General features: G+C 45.8%; 1 protein-coding gene across 1 annotated transcript in view; it reads left to right on the top strand.

Annotated features, from left to right (window-relative positions):
• Positions 1–26,983, top strand: part of PRPF8 (pre-mRNA processing factor 8) — a 36,562-nt gene continuing 9,579 nt past the window's right edge. Inside the window, exons 1-32 of the mRNA XM_047706293.1 lie at positions 1–104; positions 294–404; positions 886–1,054; positions 2,209–2,373; positions 2,542–2,760; positions 2,888–3,100; positions 3,218–3,343; positions 3,427–3,532; positions 5,043–5,233; positions 5,342–5,461; positions 5,553–5,742; positions 5,865–5,984; positions 6,095–6,229; positions 6,936–7,065; positions 7,459–7,655; positions 7,784–7,990; positions 8,113–8,276; positions 8,429–8,555; positions 8,674–8,866; positions 9,154–9,341; positions 9,711–9,949; positions 10,174–10,320; positions 10,504–10,714; positions 10,918–11,034; positions 24,061–24,308; positions 24,547–24,726; positions 24,929–25,064; positions 25,178–25,347; positions 25,488–25,617; positions 25,733–25,879; positions 26,056–26,216; positions 26,518–26,709. Of these exons, the coding sequence (XP_047562249.1) occupies positions 305–404; positions 886–1,054; positions 2,209–2,373; positions 2,542–2,760; positions 2,888–3,100; positions 3,218–3,343; positions 3,427–3,532; positions 5,043–5,233; positions 5,342–5,461; positions 5,553–5,742; positions 5,865–5,984; positions 6,095–6,229; positions 6,936–7,065; positions 7,459–7,655; positions 7,784–7,990; positions 8,113–8,276; positions 8,429–8,555; positions 8,674–8,866; positions 9,154–9,341; positions 9,711–9,949; positions 10,174–10,320; positions 10,504–10,714; positions 10,918–11,034; positions 24,061–24,308; positions 24,547–24,726; positions 24,929–25,064; positions 25,178–25,347; positions 25,488–25,617; positions 25,733–25,879; positions 26,056–26,216; positions 26,518–26,709 (5,138 nt within the window). The 5' untranslated portion in view covers positions 1–104; positions 294–304. The remainder of the gene's footprint in view (positions 105–293; positions 405–885; positions 1,055–2,208; positions 2,374–2,541; positions 2,761–2,887; positions 3,101–3,217; positions 3,344–3,426; positions 3,533–5,042; positions 5,234–5,341; positions 5,462–5,552; positions 5,743–5,864; positions 5,985–6,094; positions 6,230–6,935; positions 7,066–7,458; positions 7,656–7,783; positions 7,991–8,112; positions 8,277–8,428; positions 8,556–8,673; positions 8,867–9,153; positions 9,342–9,710; positions 9,950–10,173; positions 10,321–10,503; positions 10,715–10,917; positions 11,035–24,060; positions 24,309–24,546; positions 24,727–24,928; positions 25,065–25,177; positions 25,348–25,487; positions 25,618–25,732; positions 25,880–26,055; positions 26,217–26,517; positions 26,710–26,983) is intronic.

Here is a 26,983-nt window from a genome sequence, read left to right as displayed (position 1 = left end):
TAACGAGATTTGCGTACTTCCCGGCGTTGGGAACGCGCAGCGGACGTAGGTCTGCCGCCATTGCGTTGTGAAGAAAGCGACCGTCTGTGAGAGGGCCTGTGGGGGTGCGTTGCGGGCTTTAAGGGCTGGGCTGCAGGAGGCGTGATGGGGTCGGGCTGGATAACCGGAAGGTTGGGATGGGCCGGGCTGGGAGAACTCTGAGCAAAGCAGGACTGCAGGCCGGGGGTGTCGATGTGTTCTTGCTGGGCTTGGGCCCTATTGCTCGTTACATTTTTTCTTTCTCTGTCTCCTAGATTCTCCGGGAATGGCCGGAGTATTTCCTTACCGAGGGCCGGGTAACCCGGTGCCCGGCCCTCTAGCGCCATTGCCAGATTACATGTCGGAGGAGAAGCTGCAAGAGAAAGGTGAAGAACGCGTGCGGGAGCGGCGCCTGCGGGCCCCGAGGCTTAGGGCGGGTGTGCGCCTGCGCGCAGCGGGTTTGCCTTTCCCGGTTTTGGCAAGGTTCAGAGCATAAGCTGCCCGCTCACTTACAGCCCCATTTATTTTCTCATCTAATTACGTGTTTAAAGGTGTCTGTTATTTACAGCCACTGATCCAAGCCATGGGGACGCAATTGCAATGGAAAAAAGAAAACCAAAAACCTGCCCTGGTGGGTGGAGTTGCAATGAGGGATGTAGACAATAAAAAACTTAAGGATCTATAATAAAATTGCATAAATGTGATAAAGGAAAAAGTAAAGCAGAGTGAGATAAGAGAATTGTTAAGGAGTGCTCCTGTTATGCCCACCTCTAACTCCTACATCCTGACAGGGGCTTACCCTGGGATGAGACGTGGGGATGATTAGGGTAAGGGTGTGCAGTTGTTTAAACTGAGTTGTCTTTGTAGCCCGAAAATGGCAGCAATTACAGGCCAAACGCTATGCGGAAAAACGGAAGTTTGGATTTGTGGATGCTCAGAAGGAAGACATGCCCCCAGAACATGTTAGGAAGATCATTCGAGACCATGGAGACATGACCAACAGGAAGTTTCGTCATGACAAAAGGGTCTACTTGGGGTAAGGAATCTCTTGGAATTTGGAGTATGGCTCTTTCCCCTTTTCCCTGTCCCGTAGGTTGCTATCCTGGATAGTTGCTCTGTCATTTTGCGACAAGAATCCTCTATGACAGCCGGTCTTGGTGGTTAGAGGAGAAGAGAGGAAACTAGGATTCTGTGATATTTTTCTCTTGATTGCCCTAATTTCTTTCTTTCTTTTTTTTTTTTTTAAGATTTTATTTATTTATTTGACAGAGATCACAAGTAGATGGAAAGGCAGGCAGAGAGAGAGAGAGAGAGGGAAGCAGGCTCCCCGCTGAGCAGAGAGCCCGATGCGGGACTCGATCTCAGGACCCTGAGATCATGACCTGAGCCGAAGGCAGCGGCTTAACCCACTGAGCCACCCAGGCGCCCCCTAATTTTTTTTCTTGACTTGGTACTAATTTATCTTGTTGAAGCTATGATAAGATGTCCCTATCTTTGGGTTGAAATCCATAAGAGGACACTACATTCTTGTTACCTGTAACTCCTCAGCAGAATTCTGAGGTTCAGGATATTTAACTCCTGAGGCCTCTATACTCTTGTTTTTCTGTGGTTCCAAGCTGAGTGAATACAGGTATAAGTGCCTTAGCAAATCTCTTTTCCATTTGGATGTAAAAATGTTAGCCACTTAATAAACTGGTCTGAGATAGCTATTTTTAAAAAGATAGCCATAGATGTTTTGTTTATTTATTAAAAAAAAATGTTTTTTGAGAACTGTGCTAGGGGTTAGGGATAGAGCAGTGAATAGAAAATAATGGTCTTTCTGGATCTTATGGTTTAGTGGCATTACAGATATGAGAAAGATGGTTACGATAAAATATGAGAAGTATTTTATTATTTGTGGGAAGGTACAGAGAGTAAATAGTCCAAAAGCTGTTTTTAGAGGGACACCTATTGATATAAAGGTACAGAAACCCAATATTGTAGACTGAAGTTTAAGAGCAAGAGTGACACAGTTGGAGGCTGGGGAACAGGGTTCTTGGTCAGGGAGGGCCTGTGTGCTACGTTTGAGAGTTTGGACTGTAAGGCAAGCTTTCCTGTGGAATGCTATACTGTGATAACTATGTGGCTTCTCTGCGGTACAGGTAGCAGAACACCTTGTCATTTACGTCCTCTCTCTCCCTGATGTTGCAGTGCCCTCAAATACATGCCCCATGCAGTCCTCAAACTCCTGGAGAACATGCCTATGCCTTGGGAGCAGATTCGGGATGTGCCTGTGCTGTACCACATCACTGGAGCCATTTCTTTTGTCAATGAGATTCCCTGGGTCATTGAACCTGTCTACATCTCTCAGTGGGGGTACGAAGGGCTGGAATATGGTTGTTGCTATTGTTGGCGCTGGTGATGGTAGTTGTGGTGGTGGTGGTAGTTGTGGTAGTTGTGGTGGTGGTGGTGGTGGCGGCGGCGGCGGCTCTGATGGTTGGGGGCAGTGGGTGGAAACCATAGTGTGACATTACTGACTTTTAGGTCAATGTGGATTATGATGCGTCGAGAAAAAAGAGACAGGAGGCATTTCAAGAGGATGCGTTTCCCCCCTTTTGATGATGAGGAGCCACCTTTGGACTATGCTGACAACATCCTAGATGTTGAACCACTGGAGGCCATTCAGCTAGAGCTGGACCCTGAGGAGGATGCCCCTGTATTGGACTGGTTCTATGACCACCAGCCATTGAGGGACAGCCGGAAGTGAGTGGTGGTTGGAGTTTCTGTTCCTGTTAGACTTTTGAAAATCCAGAAGGAGTCCTGGGTGAGCAATAGGTAGAATGGCTTGGCTAGGTATTCTTCCTGACATAGGCCTATGTTTCTTTCCTAGGTATGTGAATGGCTCTACTTACCAGCGCTGGCAGTTCACACTGCCCATGATGTCTACTCTCTACCGCCTGGCCAATCAGCTCCTGACAGACTTGGTAGATGACAACTACTTCTATCTGTTTGATCTGAAGGCCTTCTTTACCTCCAAAGCACTCAATATGGCTATTCCTGGAGGCCCCAAATTTGAACCTCTTGTTCGAGACATCAATCTCCAGTAAGTTGGAGATACTAGGGATTATAGGCACCTTGGGTTGAATAAAATCTAATCTTGATCCTGTTGTAGTTTCCAAATTCCCCAGTTAGCCTGCTCATCTTTAATTTTGTGCCCTAGGGATGAAGATTGGAATGAATTCAACGATATTAACAAGATCATCATCCGGCAGCCTATCCGCACTGAATACAAGATTGCTTTTCCTTACCTGTACAACAACCTTCCACACCATGTCCACCTTACCTGGTGAGAGCTGAAGCAATGGTGGGAAAGAGAGGGTTGGGCCAGGGCCGGAGAACCTGAGCTTGCTTACTCTTCTTTCATTTTAGGTACCACACTCCTAATGTTGTGTTCATCAAAACTGAGGATCCTGATCTCCCAGCTTTCTACTTTGATCCTTTGATCAACCCAATTTCTCATAGGCACTCCGTCAAGGTGAGAAGAGGGAATGTTTGACCTTAGTTGATGTTGTTGTTCCTTTTTTTTTTTTTTTTTTTTTTTAAAGATTTTTAAAAAAGATTTTATTTATTTGTCAGAGACAGAGCAGAAGCAGGGGAAGCAGGTCCTTGATGGGCAAGGAACCTGATGTGGGACTCGATCCCAGGATCCCTGGGATCATGATCTGAGCCAAAGGCAGATGCTTAACCAACTGAGCCATGCAGGCATCCCTGACCTTAGTACTTTGAAGAGAAATTTCCTGGCTGGCTGAAGTGTTACTAGATAAAAATTCAGCTAAGGGAGACATGTTTGTCATCCTGTTTAGTGTTCCCCTTGAACTTTTTTTTTTTTTTTTTAAAGATTTTATTTATTTATTTGACAGAGAGAGATCACAAGTAGGCAGAGAGGCAGGCAGAGAGAGGAGGAAGCAGGCTCCCTGCTAAGCAGAGAGCCCAATGCGGGGCTCGATCCCAGGACCCTGAGATCATGACCTGAGCCAAAGGCAGAGGCTTTAACCCACTGAGCCACCCAGGCGCCCCAAGCTTTTTTTTTTTTTTTTTTTTTTAAGATTTTATTTATTTATTTGACAGAGACACAGCAAGAGAGGGAACACAAGCAGAGGGAGTGGGAGAGGGAGAAGCAGGCTTCCCGCCAAGCAGGGAGCCTGATGCAGGGCTTGATCCCAGGACTCTGGGATCATGACCTGAGGTGAAAGCAGATGCTTAATGACTGAGCCACGCAGGCGTCCCAATCCGCTTGAGCTTTAAGCTAATTTGACAGTTCAGCACTTGGCTCAAACTAAGTTACTGGTATAATCTGGGTTTCTGTGATTGGGACATATCTGTAGTATATTCTGGTCTATTTGCATTTTGGGTTTCTTCCAGTCCTTTTATTGAAATATAGTTCATATACACATAAAACTCACTCATTTTAAGTGTACAATTCAGTGGTTTTTAGTTTGTTCACGAAGTAGTTCAGCCATTCCCAGAGGCAATTTTCGAACCTTTTCATCGTCCCAGAAATCCCCATACCATTAGCAGTCACTCTGTTTCCCTTGAACCTCTCTTCCTTGGGAGGCAAATCTGTAGATTTGCCTATTCTGGAGATTTTATATAAATGGGATTTTGCAGTATGTAGTCTTTTGTGATTGGCCTTTTACACTTGGAGTAATGTTTTTGATGTTTACCTATGTTCCGTAGTGTTCTTAACAGACCTCCTTACCCTACCATAGTTTTTTGTGTTTATTTAAGGTATTGGGGCTCTTTTGGGAGACCTTTGGTGGTGAGCCAGTGGGGTGTGAGGAGTGATGCTTGCGTTCCTGGTTGGTCCTGACTTGTTCTCTGTTCCCTTGGCCCTTTTTGCCCTGGCCCTTCAGGGCTTCTCTTGTCTGGCAGCGCAGTTTCCATGGTAGATGGAGCCATTGTGCTTGGCCCCAGAGAGTTTCCCTCTCATCCCAACTCTCTGCCCAGTTCAATGGGAGCTGAACCCTTGGGGGTTGTTCTTTCAGAGCCAGGAACCGTTGCCTGATGATGATGAGGAGTTTGAGCTCCCAGAGTTTGTGGAGCCCTTCCTGAAAGACACACCCCTCTACACAGACAATACAGCCAATGGTATTGCTCTGCTCTGGGCCCCACGGCCTTTCAACTTACGCTCTGGTCGCACCCGCCGCGCCCTAGACATCCCCCTTGTCAAGAACTGGTAAGACTGCCTGGGGGGATGGTAGTAGATGTATAGGAGAAAAGATCCCAACTGGGTGGGCATGCAGCCTTTCCCACGGGCTAGCTCTGGTTGGCTTGTTTTTCCCAGGTATCGGGAGCATTGTCCTGCCGGACAGCCTGTGAAAGTGAGAGTCTCCTACCAGAAACTACTGAAGTACTATGTGCTGAATGCCCTGAAGCACCGGCCTCCTAAAGCCCAAAAGAAGAGGTAGGGTGCCTGAGGGTCATTGCCCAGACTTCTTTTGTTCCAGAGTTAACCAGGAAGCTAACTCTTCCTCTCCCATTTATTTCCACTCCAGGTACCTGTTTCGCTCCTTCAAAGCCACCAAATTCTTTCAGTCCACGAAGCTGGACTGGGTGGAGGTGGGGCTGCAGGTGTGCCGCCAGGGCTACAACATGCTCAACCTTCTCATTCACCGGAAAAACCTCAACTATCTGCACCTGGATTACAACTTCAACCTTAAACCTGTCAAGACCCTCACCACCAAGGTGTGTGCATTGTGTCTCAGGGATCTTCTTGAGGGGTGGACTGGTTTTGCTCTTTCGAAGGCGTCCCTCCAGTGGGGACCATTGCTGATCAATGTTTTTTCTATTCCTGGCACCTTCTCCAGGAAAGAAAGAAATCTCGTTTCGGAAATGCTTTCCATCTGTGTCGAGAAGTTCTGCGTTTAACCAAGCTGGTGGTGGATAGTCACGTGCAGTATCGATTGGGCAATGTGGATGCCTTCCAGGTGAGGCTAGGTAGCCCTGATCCCTGCCCCTGGTAGGGAAGCTGAAAGAAGCCTGAGCTAATCGTGGAGCTGGCTCTAGCTTAAAGCCCGATGGGGTCGTTGTGTTGCAGCTGGCAGATGGTTTGCAGTATATCTTTGCTCACGTGGGGCAGCTGACGGGCATGTACCGGTACAAATACAAGCTGATGCGGCAGATTCGCATGTGCAAGGACCTGAAGCATCTCATCTATTACCGCTTCAACACGGTGGGACCCTGCCCTCGTACTCCCACTTTCTCTATCCAGTTCCTTTATTCATTCATTCACTCATGGCAGGCAGTGAGGGGGTGGGGTAGTGGGGTAGTGGGACAGGGAGAGAATCTTAAGCAGGCTTCACACTAGGGTGGAGCCTGATGCAGGGCTCCATCTCAGGACCCTGAGTTTCAGATCCAGTTTAATTTTTAGGTCTAGTCAGGGCTTTTAACTGGGACTGAGTTAGAGGCTCTAAGTGTATTGTTATCTGCCCTCACCTTATGAATTATAACTCTTCCCTCAAAGCTATCTTTTTTTCCCCCCTTTTTGAAGATTTTATTTATTTGCCAGAGAGCGAGTGTGCACGCGCAAGCAGGGGGAGTGGAAGGCAGAGGGAGAAGCAGACTCCCTGTGAGCTGAGGGCCCAATGCGGGAGTCGATCCCAGGATCTTGGAATTATGACCTTAGCCGCAGGCAGATGCTTAACTGACTGAGCCACCCAGGCATCCCAAAAGCTGCCTTTAAAGAGAGAATCTGAGTTACTGGTTTTTGCCTTAGAATTTTTCATTTACTATATTTCAGATGTTGAGGTCGCAGAGTTTGCCTCTTTTTCACTCTGTCGTCTAAGATGTGTTCCTCTTGATCCCACCTATGTGTGGTTTCCTTTGGTTCTCTAAATGAATTGCTAACTTATGTTCTTGATTTCTGCTTGGGACCATAGGGCCCTGTAGGGAAGGGCCCTGGCTGTGGCTTCTGGGCTGCTGGCTGGCGGGTCTGGCTGTTTTTCATGCGTGGCATCACCCCTCTGCTGGAACGGTGGCTGGGCAACCTCCTGGCCCGACAGTTCGAAGGTGAGTGGTTTTCTCTGTGTCCTGCTTGTGTTTTATTGTTGCTTCAGAGGTAGATCGTATGTTCCCTTTGTATCCCCTTCCCTTGTTTGAGACTGAGAATCCCTTCCTGCTTGATTGCCTCTAAGAGGTCCCATTCTCCAGTGATTCTGACCTAGTATTTGGTTTCTTGGGCTTCTTTCTGGGGCCTTTAGGACATTTTGCATTTGTAGGATGGAAATTTCTTGGAAGCATAGTTGTGAATGTCTTGAGATAGCTTGTCTTTTTTGCATGTGTCAGGTGTGTGGACACTGTTTATACTTCTTGATTTCAGTGTAACCGTGATTGATGAGGGTGCGTGATGGTAGAAACCGATTAAAAGCAATGAATCTTGCTTTTAATCAATTTTACTCCTAGGTCGACACTCTAAGGGGGTGGCAAAAACTGTTACAAAGCAGCGAGTGGAGTCGCATTTTGACCTTGAGCTTCGGGCAGCTGTCATGCATGACATTCTGGACATGATGCCTGAGGGAATCAAACAGAATAAGGCCCGGACGATCCTGCAGCATCTCAGTGAAGCCTGGCGCTGCTGGAAAGCTAACATTCCCTGGAAGGTGGGTGTCGCCTCAACTCGGGGAAGGCATGGACATCATCTTCCTGGGGGTGGGATTAGTACTCCTGGGCTCCCTTTGGGAGCTGTGTGGTTGCTATCACTTTTTCATTGTGCCTTTTGTACTTTCAGGTACCTGGGCTGCCAACACCTATAGAGAATATGATCCTTCGATATGTGAAGGCCAAGGCTGATTGGTGGACCAACACTGCCCACTACAACCGAGAACGGATCCGCCGTGGAGCCACTGTGGACAAGACTGTTTGCAAAAAGAACCTGGGCCGCCTCACTCGGCTCTATCTGAAGGCAGAACAGGAGCGACAGCACAACTACCTGAAGGTTAGGCAGCTCTGGCTAGGCTGTGGGGAGTGGGCAGAGGGATAGATTGCAGAGTTGGGACCATGCCTTGTCCATAGGGATTAGGCTATGGTGGGAGGCTGATTATCATGTCTGTTTCACAGGATGGGCCATACATCACAGCAGAGGAAGCGGTGGCAGTGTATACCACCACTGTGCATTGGTTGGAGAGCCGGAGGTTCTCACCCATCCCATTCCCCCCACTCTCCTACAAACATGACACCAAGTTGCTCATCTTGGCGTTGGAGCGGCTCAAGGAAGCTTACAGGTGAGGGGTAGAGTAGGTGGATTCCTTTGGGAAGGTGAGAGCAGGGAGATCAGCGTCATTGTCAGAGCCCAAAGGAAGGATGTTTAGCCTCAGTCCTTTCTGGGTTTGGCTTCCTCTTGTTTTCCCATTCATCTTTCCTGTTTCCTTGTCAGTGTGAAGTCTCGGTTAAACCAGTCTCAGAGGGAGGAGCTAGGTCTGATCGAGCAAGCCTATGACAACCCCCACGAGGCATTGTCCCGGATCAAGCGTCACCTCCTCACACAGAGAGCCTTTAAAGAAGTGAGTAAGCTGGCCCCCAAGTGTGCTGTTGGCTGTGCTATTCATTCATGGCATCCAGGGTATTGGGTTGCCTCAGGTGGTTGGTGGATCCGAGTAAGCCAGCTTCCCTGTCCCACAGGTGGGCATTGAGTTCATGGATCTCTATAGCCACCTGGTGCCCGTATATGACGTGGAGCCACTGGAGAAGATCACTGATGCCTACCTAGACCAGTACCTTTGGTATGAAGCTGACAAGCGCCGCCTTTTCCCGCCCTGGATCAAGCCTGCTGACACAGAACCACCTCCTCTGCTTGTTTACAAGTGGTGTCAAGGTAAAGCTTTTCTGGTTTTGTCCTTGGGGATTGAGGTGAATTGGGTTAATTTGAAGTGAATTGAGTTGTACATCAAAATTCTCATCCAGGCTGTGTAATTAGTTTATTCTCTTGCTGCATAGTGCCAGGGAAATAGCGTTGATGTTAAATCAAGCAAAGCTGACACTCTTAGCAGTCCAGGTGAATGAGTGGAGTGGGACAAGGTTATGGATTGTGATAGGGACTGCAGGCACTAACCTTGGAAGGGAGTTTCTAACCTGCTGGAGACTTGTCTGCTTACTCCTCAGGCATCAATAATCTGCAGGATGTGTGGGAGACAAGTGAGGGTGAGTGCAATGTCATGCTGGAATCACGCTTTGAGAAGATGTATGAAAAGATCGACTTGACCCTGCTTAACAGACTGCTGCGACTCATCGTAGACCACAACATAGCTGACTACATGACAGCCAAGAACAACGTTGTCATCAATTATAAGGTGTGTCTTAGGGGCAGGGTGTCAAGGAATTGGGGAGGGGTGTGTCTGGCTCTCTAAGGTAGGATTTGCTGAGGGGAGGACCAAGGAGGATGGGACCCAGAGAGGCGTGAGACATGGCCATGAGTTTAGAATTGTTCAGAGTTGGGGGCACCTGGGTGTCTCAGTGGGTTGAGCCTTTGACTTCAGCTCAGGTCATGATCCCAGGGTTCTGGGATCAAGTCCCACATCAGGCTCTCTGCTCAGCGGGGAGCCTACTTCTGCTCCCTCCCACCTCTTCTGCCTGCCTCTGTGCCTACTTGTGATCTCTGTTTGTCTAATTAATTAATTAAAAAAAAAGAATTGTTCAGAGTTGTAAATCTTTCTTTCTAGGACATGAACCATACAAATTCCTACGGGATCATTAGAGGTCTGCAGTTTGCCTCATTCATCGTGCAGTACTATGGCTTGGTGATGGATTTGCTGGTGCTAGGACTGCACCGGGCCAGTGAGATGGCTGGGCCCCCTCAGATGCCAAATGACTTCCTCAGTTTCCAGGACATAGCCACGGAGGCTGCCCACCCCATCCGTCTCTTCTGCAGATACATCGATCGTATCCACATTTTCTTCAGGTGAGGGCTTGCCTGGATTTGTATCCTTGCAGGGCACTGAGGCATATGCCCAGCCTCTGGACATAGCTCTTGTAACTTAGTTGAATTATGGTGGGTTGAGGCTTTAAAATGGAATGAAGTCCTATGCGTCGGGTGGGGGTTGGAGGTGAGCTTTATCTGCAGAGCTGTAGGGCTCATGGATCCCAGGTTGTATCAGTCTCAGCACTGCGTGTTGCCTGGTACAGGTTCACAGCAGATGAGGCTCGGGACCTGATCCAGCGTTACCTGACAGAGCACCCTGACCCCAACAACGAAAATATCGTTGGCTATAATAACAAGAAGTGCTGGCCCCGAGATGCCCGCATGCGCCTCATGAAGCATGATGTCAACTTGTGAGTCTAAGTTGGGAGCTGGAAGGACATCAGCCTGAGAGACCCAGAGAACAGAGGGAATTTATGAGGTTGTGTCCTGGGTGGGAGGAGTGTACTCTGTAGAATATTTGTGAGTCTGGCCTTCTGAGGGAGGTTCCTTCAGGTTCCAGGAGACTCACGTGACCGTATGTTCCCTGTGAGCAGGGGTCGAGCAGTGTTCTGGGACATCAAGAACCGTCTTCCACGGTCAGTGACTACAGTTCAGTGGGAGAACAGCTTCGTGTCTGTGTACAGTAAGGACAACCCCAACCTACTGTTCAACATGTGTGGCTTTGAGTGCCGCATCCTACCTAAATGCCGCACCAGCTATGAGGAGTTCACCCACAAGGATGGGGTCTGGAACCTACAGAATGAGGTATAGTCTGGAAAGGGGCTTGGAGCAGCATTACCACCCCTGTACCTCTGGGCTGCATCGGGGTGAGGAACACCACACCTTTTCGTTATCGATTGAGCTTTGTTGGGTGGATAGAGTTGAGTGGGGAGGGGGGCGGGGGTCAGAGTTGGGCCTTGCTTCTGTGGCAATATCAGAGACAAATTAACCTTGACCATATGGTTTAGGTTACTAAGGAGCGGACAGCTCAGTGTTTCTTGCGTGTGGATGATGAGTCAATGCAGCGCTTCCACAACCGAGTGCGTCAAATTCTGATGGCCTCTGGCTCCACCACCTTCACCAAGGTATATAAAGCCTAGCTTGCCCCATGTTCCCTGTCCATCTCCAGTCCCTTTCATCTCTTCCCCTGGTTGGTTCTTGCTCCCAGCTTTTCTCAGTGTACCAGTTTCCATGTTTATGGTATGCAGCTTAGGATGTCAAATAGCTCAGGTACTTTCTGAGAATGCCCTGTAGGGAATGTGCAGCCTAGTTCTCTGTATTTATGATGACTCTAAATTAAGAACAGAAGGTTGGTTCTTTAATTTGAAAAAAATTTTCGTTTTTCTCATCTTACCAGAGGCTTATCGTTTATTCACATAGTTTGTCTTTTAACCAATAACTGTGTGTATGTTAAAAAGCAAGCATAACTAGCTATCTCAGTGTTTATTCTCCCTTTCAGTTGCTTCCGAAGGCCCACCTGAAGGCTGGAATTGAGAGAGTAATTTGGGGATTTGTTAACTGTGTATACTTAAGTTTATGTAAGGTTTAAAAAGCCACCTTGCGGGCACCTGGGTGGCTCAGTCATTAAGCGACTGCCTTCAGCTCAGGTCATGATCCCAGAGCCCTGTGATCGAGTCCCACATCAGGCTCCATGCTCAGTGGGGGTCTCCTTCTCCCTCTGACCCTCTCCCCTCTCATGCGCTCTCGCTCTCTCGTGCTTACTCGTTTTCTCTCACCCTCTCCCCAATAAATAAAATCTTTTAAAAAAATAACCATATATTCTTAAAAAAAAAAAAAAAGCCACCTTGCTCTTCTTGTTGTCTTTCCATGCTGCCATAATGGTGCCCATAATGCCAAAAAGAGAGGGAAGTGCTAGGTTCTTTTATTTATTTATTTATTTGTCAGTCAGGGAGAGAGAGAGCGAGCAGACAGAGTGGCAGGCAGAGGCAGAGAGAGAAGCTTCTCCCTCTGCCTCTGCCTGCTGGAAAGAGAAAAGAAGAGAAAACTTTTATCTTTTTAGGTTGGTTTATTTCCTCCAAGGGCCGGATATTAGGAATTATGTAACTCATTCATTCCATTGGTGTTTGTTGATAACTACTGTGTTGAAGGCTCTGCACACTACACGTAAGATAGAGTCTCTGCTTTTGTTGAGTTGGCCTGCCTAGTTGGAGAGACACATCCATGGATAGGAGAACTATAACAGGATGTAGTGTTTATAGAGCTATTGTATTATTTGGGAATCTTTGAGAAGACTTAGGTTAATGTTTCTAGCCCAGTCTGGGAGAGGGAGAGGAAGGGCTTCCTGGAAGAAGTAACGTGATGAGGCAGGTGAGGGAGGGCATTCCTTCAGCCTTATTCCAGGAGAGGTAATTAGCATGATATGTGTGGGGCTATACAAGGCTCAGGTTTATTGGGGTATGGTTGTTGAGTTGGGAATGTTGGGATACAGGGGCGGGATAGATAAGCAAGAGCCAGATCCTGGAGGGTATTGCATGCCTTGTTAAGAATCCTGTGAGGGGGGGTGGCTCAGTGGGTTAAGCCTCTGCCTTAGGCTCAGGTCCTGATCCCAGGGTCCTAGGATCAAGCCCCGCATCTGGCTCTCTGCTCAGCAGGGAGCCTGCTTCTTCCTCTTTCTGCCTGCCTCTCTGCCTGTATGTGATCTGTGTCTGTCAAATAAATAAAATCTTAAAAAAAAAAAAAATCCTGTGAGGGTCTTAGGTGTAAGAGCAACTTTTCCAGATTTCTGTGTTAGGTATGATTCTTCTTGCAGCTGTGAGGAGGATGGGTTTGGGATGGGGTAGAAAATCAGGTTTGGGGTTTGGAGGTTCTGAATTACCAATGACAGTGATGACAACAGTGAGGGGACAGGAGCAGATCTGATAAGTAGTTAGCAGGTAAAGTCAGCAGAGCCTCATTTTGGTGGAATGCCAGAGGGAAAGGAAAGTAACAGTTTTGGGCATGGCTGACTAGGTAGATATTGGCACTACCACCTGGAAGAGTACAGGAAGAAGAGCAGATTTAGGAGGGAAGATAAATAGATTTAGTTGAGGATGTAACAAGTTTGAGGTTCCTGGGAACATCCAGATGGAGGTGTTTGGCAGGCATTTATTATATCCTTTTTCTTCTGTTCCAAGGTAAGTATATATGCGTGTGTGTGTGTGTGTTTCCCACCTTAAATTGATAGTCTTTTTTCAGATTTGCTGAAAAATAATTTGGACTTTAAGTTTTTGAGGGAGAAATGAGGTGAGAAAGAGCAGTGAGGGGTAATTTCAAGGCTCCTGTAGGATGTCCAAATGGAGATATTTTGCAATCTGAAGCTTGGAACAGATGTCTAGACGGAAGATGTAGATTTAGGAGTCTGTCGAGGGTGGTGGTTTAAAGTTCAAGAGTAAGCAAGATTGTCTAGGTCAGGTGTAAGGAAAGAAGAGCAGAAGGATGAATTTGGAACCATAGGAAACACTGAGAAGCAGTGTGGCCAGACTGGGAGAGTGCCAGCTCATCAGAGCCAAGGATGTCAGGAATTGAGGCAGGCATTTAAGGGTGTCAGTTGCCTAAGAGTGTTTTAGTTAGATAAGGCCTGAAAAGTATCCATTGGATTTGGCGGTCAGGACGTCATTGGTGACCTTAGCAAGAGCTGTTTCAGAAATAGTGGGGAGAGAAGCCAGATTGCAGTGGGTGAGGCTTTATGGGAAATAAGGGAGTGGAGACAGCAAGGACTGGCAACTTGCCAGAGCTGGAGTAAAAGGAAGATGGACATAATACGCCACCTAGAGGGAGATCTAAGCCAAGGCACTATTTTTGAATGGGATTGGCTTGAGGATGTTCCCATTAGGGAGCCAGGGGACAGTTCAGGGTATAGCAGACCAGTGTGGTAAGTAATGGAGCAGTGTTCCCAAGTGTTGAATGTGGGAATACAGTAAAGGACAGGCAGAGGGAAATATCCTCTGAACCTAAAAGAAAAGTGGTCTGGACAGATATGAATATAAAGTTGAGTGGGAAATTATAATCTTGAATTTTTCAGTCTTGCCTGGGTTGGACTTGAGCATGGTGGTGAGGGAATAATAGGATTGTTGAAGAAATTGTGCCCCAGGTGGGTATCAGGAAAATGAGGACAACTCTTTGAGTGTGAGTTCTTCCCAGAAATACTTAGCTACTCAGTGACAGGATGGACAAAGTCCATCATATCATGTCAGTGAGGTGATTCAGGATTGGGGTTTGCCAGAGGATTGTTGTGGAGTGGCGAGGGATTGGACGCAGGGAAATCCAGAGTGCTGGCTTCTTTTGGGATCCTGGATTTGTTTGGATGGATGGTGGGTAGGAAGAGACCAGATGAGGCCAGAGGTCTTGGGAGAAAGTGTAGGGATCAAAGGAGTAGATAGATAGGTTAGAGGTGAGAACCTGAGAGGTCAGAGCCTGTGAGATCAGAGATTAGGGAAGCGGTTTAGAAGCAGTTAGAAGGACAGGTTCTGGAGTCCAGTCAGGTTCAGATCATAGCTCTGTCACATAACTAGTTGGGATTTTGGGATAAGGCCCCACTTTGGGCTTTAGTTCTTTTCATAAAGTGGGGATACTGATGATGACGTGCCTGGCCTGCTCAGTTAGAAGAACATGCAACTCTTGATCTCAGGATTGTGAATTTGAGCCCCAACTTGGGTTACAGATTACTTAAATTTTTTAAAAATGGGGAGGGGTGCCTGGGTGGCTCAGATGGTTGAGTATCTGCCTTCAGCTCAGGTCATGATCTCCAGGTTTGGGGATAGAGCCACGTGTCAGGCTCCCAGCTCAGTGGGGAGTCTGCTTTTCCTTCTCCCCCTGCTTGTGGTCTGTCTGTCTGTCTGTCTCTCTTGTGAATAAAGTCTTTAAAAAAAAAAAAAGGGGGTGGGGATGCTGAGGGGCAGCTAGGTGGCTCAGTTAAGCTTCTGACTCTTGATTTCGGCTCAGGTCATGATCTCAGAACCCTGAGATCGAGCCAGGGCTCCCCTCTCAGTGGGGAGCCAACTGCTTCTCTCTCTCCCCCCACCTCTCAGATATTTTTTAAAAATGGGGATATGGGGGGCACCTGGGTGGCTCAGTGGGTTAAGCCGCTGCCTTCGGCTCAGGTCATGATCTCGGGGTCCTGGGATCGAGTCCCACGTCGGGCTCTCTGCTCAGCGGGGAGCCTGCTTCCCTTCCTCTCTCTCTGCCTGCCTCTCTTCCTACTTGTGATCTCTCTCTGTCAAATAAATAAATAAAATCTTAAAAAAAAAATGGGGATATGGGGTGTCTGGGTGCCTCGCTGGTTAAAGCCTCTGCTTTCGGCTCAGGTCATGATCTCAGGGTCCTGGGATTGAGCCCTGCATCAGGCTCTTTGCTCAACAGGGAGCCTGCTTCCCCCTCTCCCTCTTCCTCTCTGCCTACTTGTGACTTCTCTCCCTGTCAAATAAATAAATAAAAAATCTTTTAAAAAATGGGAATACTGAATGTGTTATCTAGTTCAGGGGGCTTTTGTGAGAATTAATATAGTAAGTTATATTCAATAAATTGCTTAGTGAAGGTTTGCCATCATTAATTGGAGGAATCAGGGATTATGATCAGATAATAGAATATAGGGATTTATTTCTTGAGGTGTGTTAAGGCAAAGTACTTGGAATAAAATTTCTTGGTCTTCCAGTCTTTTTTTTTTTTTTTTTTTTAAAGATTTTATTTATTTATTTGACAGAGAGATCACAAGCAGGCAGAGAGGCAGGCAGAGAGGAGGAAGCAGGCTCCCCGCCAAGCAGAGAGCCCGATGCAGGGCTCGATCCCAGGACTCTGAGATCATGACCTGAGCCGAAGGCAGTGGCTCAACCCACTGAGCCACCCAGGCGCCCCTTGGTCTTCCAGTCTTAATAGAGGGAAATATCCAGTAGGGTAAGAGGTGGCTGAATCTTAAGGTCCTCTAAAATGTCCTTCCTCCTTGGAGGCTTGCAATCATCGCTGCCACTACCACTTTAGATCCTTTCGTCATTCTTGCTTTAGGTGTATGTAGCACACTAGCTGGGACTTGAAGATAGGACCGTTCCCTTCAGTCCTAGCTATAAAATAAGGCTGGGACATTTAAGCAAGGTTTTGGTGAGGGCCAGGAATAATAGAAGGAAAACAGAAATGGACTTGGATAGTCTGACTTACGAGGTACAGTCTGCTTAGCTTCCGTTTGGGAAGGGCCTTGTGGCTACCTTCCTGCTTGGTTTCCTGCCTTCCTACTCTGCTTCCCTCACCAGGGAATCCCTTTCTGCATGTCCAGATGACTTGAAGTCTAAAGCCAGAGGGGCAGGGGTGCCTGGGTGGGGTGCCTGGGTGGGGCACCTGGGCAGCTCAGTCTCTTAGGCATCTGCCTTTGGCTCAGGTCATGGTCTGGTCCTGGGGTCAAGCCCCACATCGGGCTCTGTGCTGGGCGGGGAGCCTGCTTCTCCCTCCCAGCCCCCCACTCATGCTCTTTCTTGCTGTCTTTCTCTTAAAAAAAAAAAAAAATATATATATATATATATATATATATATATATATATATATATGTATGTATGTATGTTTTAATTTTACTTATTTACTCAACAGAGAGCGATCACAAGGAGGCAGAGATGCAGGCAGAGAGAGAGGGGGATGCAGCCTTCCCGCTGAGCAGAGCCTGATGCAGGGCTTGATCCCACGACCCTGAGATCATGACCCGAGCTGAAGGCTGAGGCTTAACCCACTGAGCCACCTACGTCCCCCTAAATATATTGTTTTTATAAAATTTTATTTTATTTGAGAGTGCAGGGGGAGGGGCAGGGAGAGGGAGAAGCAGGCTCCCTGCAGAGCAGGGAACCCAATGAGGGGCTTGATCCCATGACCCTGGGATCATGACCTGCACTGAAGGCAGATGCTTAACTGACTGAGCCATCCAGGCGTCCTCTCTCTAAATAATGATTAAAAAAAAAAAAAAATCTTTAAAAAATGAAAAAATAGGGGTACCTGGGTGGTTCAGTAGGTTAAGCCTCTGCCTTTGGCTCGGGTCATGATCTCGATCCAGAAATCGAGCCCCGCATCGGGCTCTCTGCTTGACGGGGAGCCTGCTTCCCCCCTCTCTCTGCCTACTTGTGATCTCTGTCTGTCAAATAAATAAATAAGATTTTTAAAAAAAAATGAAAAAATAAGTTAGACCTACCTCAAGAGAACATCTGTGCCTGGCAGTAGATGTATTTGTGTTCCTTTCGGGGTTTTGTTTTGACTTCTATTTCATGTTAGTTATTTTTAGACTTAAATTTTTAGAACAATTTTAGTTTTAAAATAACATTGAGAGGAAGAGACAGAGATTTCTCATTATACTCCTTGCCCCAACACATGGGCAGCCTTCCTCATTATCAACACCACTCACCAGAGTGGAACCTTCTTTACCAAGGATAAACCTACACCAACACATCATAATCATCCAGAGGCCGTAGTTTACCTTCCAGTTTACCCTTGGTGTTGTATGTTCTGTGGGTTTGGACAAATGTATTATGATATTTATCTATTACCTGGCTATTCATCTCCCTGTCCAGCCATACATTTACTTTTATTTTTACTTACCTACTTGCATGCTTGCTTGCTTATTAATTTATTTATTTATTTATTTATTTATTTGACAGAGATCACAAATAGGCAGAGAGGCCCGCAGAGAGAGAGGAGGAAGCAGGCTCCCTGCTGCGCAGAGAACCCAAGGCGGAGCTCGATCCCAAGACCCTGGGATCATGACCTGAGCCAAAGGCAGAGGCTTTAACCCACTGAGCCACCCAGACACCCCATACATTTACTTTTAAGTGGAAAAAAAAGTTGCGGGGCGCCTGGGTGGCTCAGTGGGTTGAGGCCTCTGCCTTCGGCTCAGGTCGTGATCCCAGGGTCCTGGGATCGAGCCCCATGTCGGGCTCTCTGCTCCGCAGGGAGCCTGCATCCTCCCCTCTCTCTCTCTGCCTGCCTCTCTGCCTACTTGTGATTTCTCTCTGTCAAATAAATAAAATCTTTAAAAAAAAAAAAAAAAAAGAAAAGAAAAAAAAGTTGCCACCTGATGTATCAGAGTTCCAGGTTTTTTTGATTACTGTTAGATACTAAGAAAAGCAAGAAAACACCTAGAATCCTGTCATCCTAACATCAGTTTTTACTTTGCTACATCCCCTTCCAAGTGGGTCATGTGGTATGTTGGGCAAGTTATGGAAGTTGAATTTGTTCCTTTTTTTTTTTTTTTTTAATAATTATTTATTTGAGAGAGCAGGAGCAGGGGGAAGGGCAGAGGGAGAGGCAGAAGCAGACTCCCCGCTGAACAGGGAAATCAATACTGGGCTCTGTCCCAGGACCTGGGATCATGACTGGAGCCAAAGGCAGATGCTTAAGCGACTAAGCCACCCAGGCACCCCAAATTTGTTCCTTTTCTGAAGACTTAACAGCATAACATGTGTAAAGTTATTACCGTGTTACCTAGCCTGTGGAGTTGCTCATTCAGTGGCATTTTCTTTCCTGCTTCCCTGAATCCCCAGCAGCTCTGGCTTTTCTTAAAGGACTGTGGTACTTGGGAATTCATACTTTTTAGCCACCAGGAATAAAGCCCTGGTAACTGCAGTAGAACTGGTGTGTTGGGTGGTAAAAACCATGCAGCTGGCAGGCAGTTCAAGAACCAGCTATAGTCAGAGAACTCACTAAGCCTCACAATTGTTCTACTGAAGTCTTTGCCTTTACCCCCAGATCCTTTCTGCAGGTCTCTTGCCTTGGTTGGTTCGTCTTAAGCATGAACTAGATGCTCAGTGTAGATTTTGTGATTTGATTAAGGCTGTTGAACTCTGTAGTTCCTTTATCCTGCTTACCTGAAGAATGCTATTTGCTCGAGGCTAATTTCTATGATAACTCCAGCCATTGTGATCTTGCACTTTAGTCATACTCCTTACGTTAAAGTCTTGATTATTATCATTTGGATTATCATTTTGGATTTTGTAGTTTGCCTTTTTTTCCCCCTTATTCTTAACCAGCTTTGGTTTCGTTGATTTTTATTTTTCTCTTTTCTATTTCACTGTTTTCTGCTCTTACAGTATCTTTCCTTTGCTTACTTTGCGTTTGAATTGCTTTTAGTTTTCTAGTTTAAAGTGAAGGTTAGATGATCAATTTTGAATCTTTTTAATTTTTTAAAAACATTTTATTTATTTATTTGACAGGCAGAGATTACAAGTAGGCAGAGAGGCAGGCAGAGAGAGAGAGGAGGAAGCAGGCTCCCTGCCGAGCAGAGAGCCTGTTGGGGCACGATCCCAGGACCCTGGAATCATGACCCGAGCCAAAGGTAGAGGCTTTAACCCACTGAGCCACCCAGGCGCCCCTCTTTTTAAATATTTTTAAATATAAGCATCCAGTGCTGTAAATTTTCCTCTAAGCACTGCTTCAGCTGCATCTTTCAAATTTGGTAAGTTGTGTCTTTATTTTCATTCAGTTAAAAATACTTTCTAATTCCCCTTGAGAGTTTTTATTTCATCCATATGTTGTTTAGAAGTATGCTATTTAATTTAAACATATTTGAGGGTTTTCCAGGTATTTTTGTTATTAGTTGCTAGTATAATTCCATTATGGTCAGAAAACACACCTTGGGGGCACGTGGGTGGCTCAGTGGGTTAAAGCCTCTGCCTTTGGCTTAGGTCATGATCCCAGAGTCCTGGGATCTAGCCCTACATCCGGCTTTCTGCTCAGCAGGGAGCCTGCTTCCCTAACTCTCTCTCTCTGCCTGCCTCTCTGCCTACTTGTGATCTCCGTCTGTCAAATAAAGAAATCTTTAAAAAAAAAACAAAACACACCTTGTATGATCTTCATTTTTCCAGATGTCTTAAGACTTGCTCTGTGGTCTAGCATATAAGGTCTGTCTTGTTGACTATCTCCTATGTACTCTGTAATCTTACTGTTGGACAGTGTCTTATGAATGTCAGCTCAGATTGAATATGTTGTACGAGTCTTTCTATATCCTTAATGATTGTTTTGTCTGCTTCTATCAGTTACTGAGAGAAGAGTCTTGGAAATCTCCAACTACAATTTTGGATTGATTTATTTCCACTTTCATGTCCATCTTTTTTATTTTTGGGTTTTGTTTTGTTTTTGGAATGGGTTCGGAGACACAGTTCACTTTATTAAAGACCTTCAAGCTTTGGGGTACCAGGGTGGCTCAGTCCGTTACGGGTCTACTTTAGCTCAAGTCATGAACCCAGGGTCCTGGGATCAAGGCCGGTGTCAGGCTCCACACTCAGTAGGAAGTTTGCTTGTCTCCTCTCTGTGCTGCTGCCCTGCCCCTTGCCTCACCAGCACCCCCCCCCCCCCCCCGCATTTGTGCTCCTACACACATGCGAGGGCTCTCTCAAATAAGACATCAAACTTTTAGGGGCGCCTGGGTGGCTCAGTGGGTTAAAGCCTCTGCCTTCGGCTCAGGTCATGATCCCAGGGTTCTGGGATCGAGCCCCACATCGGGCTCTCTGCTCAGCAGGGAGCCTGCTTCCTCCTCTCTCTGCCTGCCTCTCTGCCTACTTGTGATCTCTGTCTGTCCAATAAATAAATAAAAAATCTTAAAAAAAAAAAAAGAAAAAAAAAGACATCAAACTTTTAGCGTAAAGCCACGTGACATTTAGCATGGAAGAAGTTCTGAAGTTTGAAATCTGGAATCTTTAAAATACTTAGACAAACAAAATTACTCCTGTAACAGGTTGTAATTGTATAAAAAGGCAGGACATTTTGTTGAACAAAACTGAAAGTTGGGCAAAATGTAGTTGGCTTGCAGATGGAAAACCAGCAAGGATTCATCCAAGATATTAGCAGGTTTAGGGGAATGGGGGGCCATTTCATTGATAGCAAAACGCAAACTGATAAGCATTTTGTCCTGGGAACAGTGAACCTGCATGCAGGTGATGACCAAGGGAGTACGCCACGTGGAGTGCTATGTCATGAACGTGAAGAGACCGCTAGAGTTAGACCTGGACTTTGTAACTGATACACACAAAGATACCACTGCTGTTTGTTTTTTGAAAGATTTTACCTTTTTGAGAGAGAGAGGTTGGGAGGGAAGAAGCAGTCTCCCTGCTGAGCAAGGAGACCAACACAGGGCTCAATCCCAGGACCTTGGGATCATGACCTGAGCTGAAGGGAGCCACATAACAGACTGAGCCACCTAAGTGCCCCTACAAAGACATTTTTTTTTTAAGGTTTTATTTATCTGACAGAGATGCGAGACTGGGAATACAAGCAGGGGGAATGGGAAAGGGAGAAGCAAGCTTCCCACTGAGCTTCCGAGCCTGACATGGTACTCGATCACAGGGACCCTGGAATCATGACCTGAGCTGAAAGTGGACACTTAATGACTGAGTCACCCAGGCACCCCTCCTTTAACATTTCTTGTAGTAACAGTTTACTGGCAGTGAATACAGTCTATATTCTGTATCTTTTTGTGTGTTTATAAAAGTGTTTGTTTTGTCTTCATTTCTTTTTTTTTTTTTTAAGATTTTATTTATTTGACACAGAGAGAGATCACAAGCAGACTGAGAGGCAGGCAGAGGGGGAAGGGGAACAGGCTCCCTGCTAAGCAGAGAGCCCAATGTGGGGCTCAATCCCAGGACCCTGAGATCATGACCTGAGCCGAAGGCAGAGGATTAACCCACTGAGCCACCCAGGCGCTCCTTTGTCTTCATTTCTATTAATGTAAATTGTTACATACTTTTGCAATTTTAGTGTTAACTGATTCCATCAGAGTTTTTTTTTTTTTTTTTTTTTTAATTTTAGGTACTGAAATTTTTATCTCTAGAATTCTGTCTTTGTGTTTATTATCTTTTCTCTCCATATTATATTCATTTTTTTTTAATATATTTAAGCATAATTATAAGGTTTGTTAAGTAGCTGTTTTAAGGTCCTTGCTTACTAATTTCATTATTTGTGTTATTGTTAGGTCTGTTTCTATTGATTGAGTTTTTTCTGATTATAATTTTTTTTGCATGAATGGCAATTTTCTATTACATGCTAGAAATTTTGAGTTTTACATTATTTATAGGTTTTGTTACTTTTTTTTTTTTTTTTAAAGAGTATTGAGCTGTGTTATGTCAGTAACTTGTAGATTAGTTTGGTCCATTTAAGGCTTTTAAACTTGGTTGTGGAAAATATATAGCACCCTTTGTTCTGGGGCTAACGTACCTCTATTGCTAGGTTGATAACTTTCTTGGGCTCTACCCAATTCCCATGTATTACAAGGTCTCTCTGCTCTGGTTGGTGGGAACACAAACTGTTGGCAACCTCATGATCTGTGGGACTTGTTCAGCTTTCTGATCTGTGGCATTTTTTTTTATTATTATTATTTAAATTCAGTTAGCCAGTGTATAGTACATCGTTAGTTTCAAGTGTAGAGTTCAGTTAACCATCAGTTGCCTGTAACACCCCATGCTCATCACATCAGTGCCATCTTTAGTGCCCATCACCCAGTTACCTCATCCCCCCGCCTACCTCCACTCCAGCAACCCTCAGTTTCCTAGAGTTAAGAGTTTCTGGTGTTCTTCTAGATGTTGGGGTTTTACTGCATATAGGTTGGTACTCAGCCAAAAACTTGAGAGGGAATCCCTTCATGGATCTCCAAAGATCTTTCTGAGAACTTGCTTCTCTCTAGTACTTCTGCCTGACAGATTCTAGCTGCCTTGGCCTCCTGAATTCTAATCTCTGTCTCTTCAATTCAGGAGACTGTTGGGCTTTGTTTCCATTCCCCCTCCATGTGTGTGGTGCAACTGGGAAACTGACAGTAGTCAGGATGCTGGGGAACTTGTGGGGCTCACTTCATTTGTTTCCTTTTTCTCAAGGGTCATGGTCTGTGTTGCCTATTTGTCAGTTGTCTGAAGATACTGTTTTACGTATTTTGCTTAGTTTTATAGTTCTTTATAATGGGAAGGCAATTTCTGTGGTCCCATTAGTTTTCATTCCCTCTATTAATTTTTAGTAGTTTTTCTCATCCCTTTTTCTCCCCGTCCACCCTGGATTACTTACTGTACTTGCTTTTAAGTGTTTATATTGCCTTAATTGATTTTTTCCAGATTAAATTCACACTTTCAAAATACACAATTCAGTGGTTTTCAGTATATTCATAAAATTGTGTAGCCATTACCACTCTTGCATTCTAGAACATTTTCATCACCCTAAGAAAAAACTCTATTCTCATGAGTAGTCCTTCACTCCCTGTTGTTCTCCCCATGTCTAGCTCCTGGCAACCATGAATCTACTTTCTGTGTGTATGATTTGGCCTGTTCTGGACATTTCATATAAGTGGAATTGTGCAATATGTGACTCTCTTGGCTAGTGTCCCCCCCCCCCCCCTTTTTTTAAAGATTTATTTTAGAGCAAGAGACAGCATTCGTGTGTGATTGGGGTGGGAGGCAGACCAGGAGAGAGAATCTTCAGGCTCCCCACTGAGCATGGAGCCCGACACAGGGCTCTATCTCAGGCCTCTGAGATCATTACCTGAACTGAAACCAAGAGTCAGACGCTTAACGGACTGAGCCACCCAGGCACTCCTGTCCAATTTCTTTCACCTAACATGTTTTAAAGATTCATCTGTGTTGTAGCATGTATCAGTACTTGAATCCTTTTCATTTGTGAATAATGTTCTTTTATATGGATATACCACATTTTGTTTATCCATTTGTCAGTCGATGGACATCTGTGGTTTTCTTCCACTTTTTGGCTGTTAGGAATAATGCTCTTGTGAAGATTTGTGTACCCTTTTTTGTGTGGACATAAGTTTTCCTTTCTCGGGTATATACTTTGTAGTAGAATTGCTAGATTATATGGTAACTCTTTTTAACTTTTTGAGGAACTGCCAGGTGGTGGTTCAGCCATTGTACCGATTTCACATTCCCACCAGCAGTATAAGAGTGTTCCATTTTCTTCACAGTCTTAACACTTGCCACTTGTCAGTAGCCATTATTATAGGTGTTAAATAGTATCTTGTAGTTTTGATTTATATATACTTTCCTAATGACGAGCTCAGATCTTCCTTGAGAACTAGGCAGAATATTATTAGCTGGATCAAGTAGTCCCTACCACCGCCACCCCCATAGTTCACCTATAATTTACTTTCTCTCCACTTTTTTCAGATTGTGAATAAGTGGAACACAGCTCTTATAGGCCTTATGACATACTTTCGGGAGGCTGTGGTGAACACCCAGGAGCTCCTGGACTTGCTAGTGAAATGTGAGAACAAGATCCAAACACGTATCAAAATTGGCCTCAACTCCAAGATGCCCAGTCGGTTCCCTCCTGTTGTGTTCTATACCCCTAAGGAGTTGGGTGGACTCGGCATGCTCTCAATGGGCCATGTGCTCATCCCCCAGTCTGACCTCAGGTAGGACTTGGTTGAAAATCCTGCTACGAGCGCCTGGCTACCTCAGTTGGAAGAGCATGCAACTCTTCTTCTCCAGGATCATGAGCCCACGTTGGGTGTGGAGAAGACTTAAATAAATAAGCAAAAAAACTTCTTTGAAAAGGGGGGAAAAGAAAATCTTGCTAGACTCTGAGGAAAGGGGATGTTTCTTTTAGGTTTTATTTTTATTTTTTCTAAAACTTGGTTGTGCCCCAAACAGGTGGTCCAAGCAGACAGATGTAGGTATCACACACTTTCGTTCGGGAATGAGCCATGAAGAAGATCAGCTGATTCCCAACTTGTATCGCTATATACAGCCGTGGGAGAGTGAGTTCATTGATTCCCAGCGGGTCTGGGCGGAGTATGCACTGAAGAGACAAGAGGCCATTGCTCAGAACAGGTACACATCCAGGAAGGAATGGGAGTCTGATCAGAAGTGTGGAGGGGTGATCTTTGAGCCTTGCATGGAGGTCAGGAGCAGAGCATGCCCATATTTTTATGGAGACAAATACATTCTACATCTGACCTATTTGTCCTTGGCCAGGGAGGAATGGTAAACTCTTTTGAACAAATGTTTGACTTAGATCTTTTTTCTTTGACAGACGACTGACCTTAGAAGATCTAGAAGATTCATGGGATCGTGGCATTCCCCGAATCAACACCCTCTTCCAGAAGGACAGGCACACGTTGGCATATGATAAGGGCTGGCGGGTTCGAACTGACTTTAAGCAGTACCAGGTACATGGAGGGGATGATAGACATTTTCCCTGAATTAAAAGAATCCATGGCCATGCGGGGCATCTGGGGTAGTAGGCACTCAGAAACTTGATGGTAGCTGCCTTGCCGTCTAGGTCTTGAAGCAGAACCCTTTCTGGTGGACACACCAGCGGCATGATGGGAAGCTCTGGAACCTGAACAACTATCGTACAGACATGATTCAGGCCTTGGGTGGCGTGGAAGGCATTCTGGAACACACACTCTTCAAGGGCACTTACTTCCCTACCTGGGAAGGGCTTTTCTGGTGAGGATTCTCTTCTCCCCTTACAGTAACCTAGCACAACCCTCTGAGTTCAACCCTCATGTGCTGTTGAGTTCTGTGGTCTTTACTGGAGAGCAATGTTCTGGGAGATGGCATCGCTTTAACTGGCCCCTTCTTCACAGGGAAAAGGCCAGTGGTTTTGAGGAGTCTATGAAGTGGAAGAAGCTAACTAATGCTCAGCGATCAGGATTGAACCAAATTCCCAATCGTAGATTCACCCTCTGGTGGTCCCCAACCATCAACCGAGCCAACGTGAGTGTGATTTCTAGACCTGGGAGACAGGAAGTTGAAAGCAGGTGTTTCTGCTTCCTTAATTACTCCTAAGAACCAGTCTCTTGACCTCTGCTGTCTCTCTTTTTCTTGTTAGGTATATGTAGGCTTTCAGGTGCAGCTGGACCTGACGGGTATCTTCATGCATGGCAAGATCCCCACACTGAAGATCTCTCTTATCCAGATTTTCCGGGCTCACTTATGGCAGAAGATCCATGAGAGCATTGTGATGGACTTGTGTCAGGTGGGCCAGAATTGAGCGGGGAGGGGACCACCAGAAGTCAGGTCAGCTCATTCTTGGGTGGGGGAAGTCCACCCTGGCAGCACTGAGGATGGGACTTGCATCATCTGAGATTCCGCAAGCCCTCATTCCTGGTGGGCTTCCATAAGCAGTCATAACCTTTCCGCCTTTGCCTCCAGGTGTTTGATCAGGAACTGGATGCACTAGAAATTGAGACAGTGCAAAAGGAGACAATTCACCCACGGAAGTCCTATAAGATGAATTCTTCCTGTGCAGATATCCTGCTCTTTGCCTCCTATAAGTGGAATGTCTCTCGGCCCTCATTGCTGGCAGACTCTAAGTAAGTGCTTTATAACCAAGCCCTAGGCATTCAGGAAGCTTGGTTTGACTGTTCTACCTGTGCTACTTCAGCAATTGTCCCTGCCTGCTTTTCTTTCTGACTTGGGTACAGTGCCATCCCTGGATCCTGTCAGCACCCTTAGAGTTCTGCTGATTGTCTGGGTGAGGGGCTTGCTGATCGGAACAGGCAAAGGGATTGGGAATTTTGAGATTTAGATGTAGTGATTGAGAGTTCATGTGGTTCATTGATGATACTGGTGGCTTCTTAGAAGTGTGGATTCCTGACCTCTTTCTGCCCACAGGGATGTGATGGATAGTACCACCACTCAGAAGTATTGGATTGATATCCAGTTGCGCTGGGGGGACTATGATTCCCATGACATTGAACGCTACGCCCGGGCCAAGTTCCTGGACTACACCACAGACAATATGAGTATTTACCCTTCGCCTACTGGTGTGCTCATTGCCATTGACCTGGCATATAATCTGCACAGGTAAGTTGGTGCTCAGAAGCATGTCTATTTTCTGTCAGCCACATACTTTATTTTTTAATTAAATTAATTTATTTTTTAAGTAAATTACGGCCACATGGGGCTTGAACTCAAGATTTTGAGATTACTGAAAGTTGTACAACAGAGGCCAGGAAGCAAACAAAAAGTCAGTGACCCAGAAAAAGAAAGTGCCACCTTGGCAAACTAAAAAACACATGCACATTAAAGTATGGGGCCTCTTGGGGTGCCTGCTGGCACACTTGAGCATATATGTGTG

Source organism: Lutra lutra, chromosome 16, assembly GCF_902655055.1.
Source record: "Lutra lutra chromosome 16, mLutLut1.2, whole genome shotgun sequence".
NCBI classification, from domain to species: Eukaryota; Metazoa; Chordata; class Mammalia; order Carnivora; family Mustelidae; genus Lutra; species Lutra lutra.
Note: the sequence above shows the minus strand (reverse complement) of the source record. Positions and strands in the feature narration are given on the sequence as shown.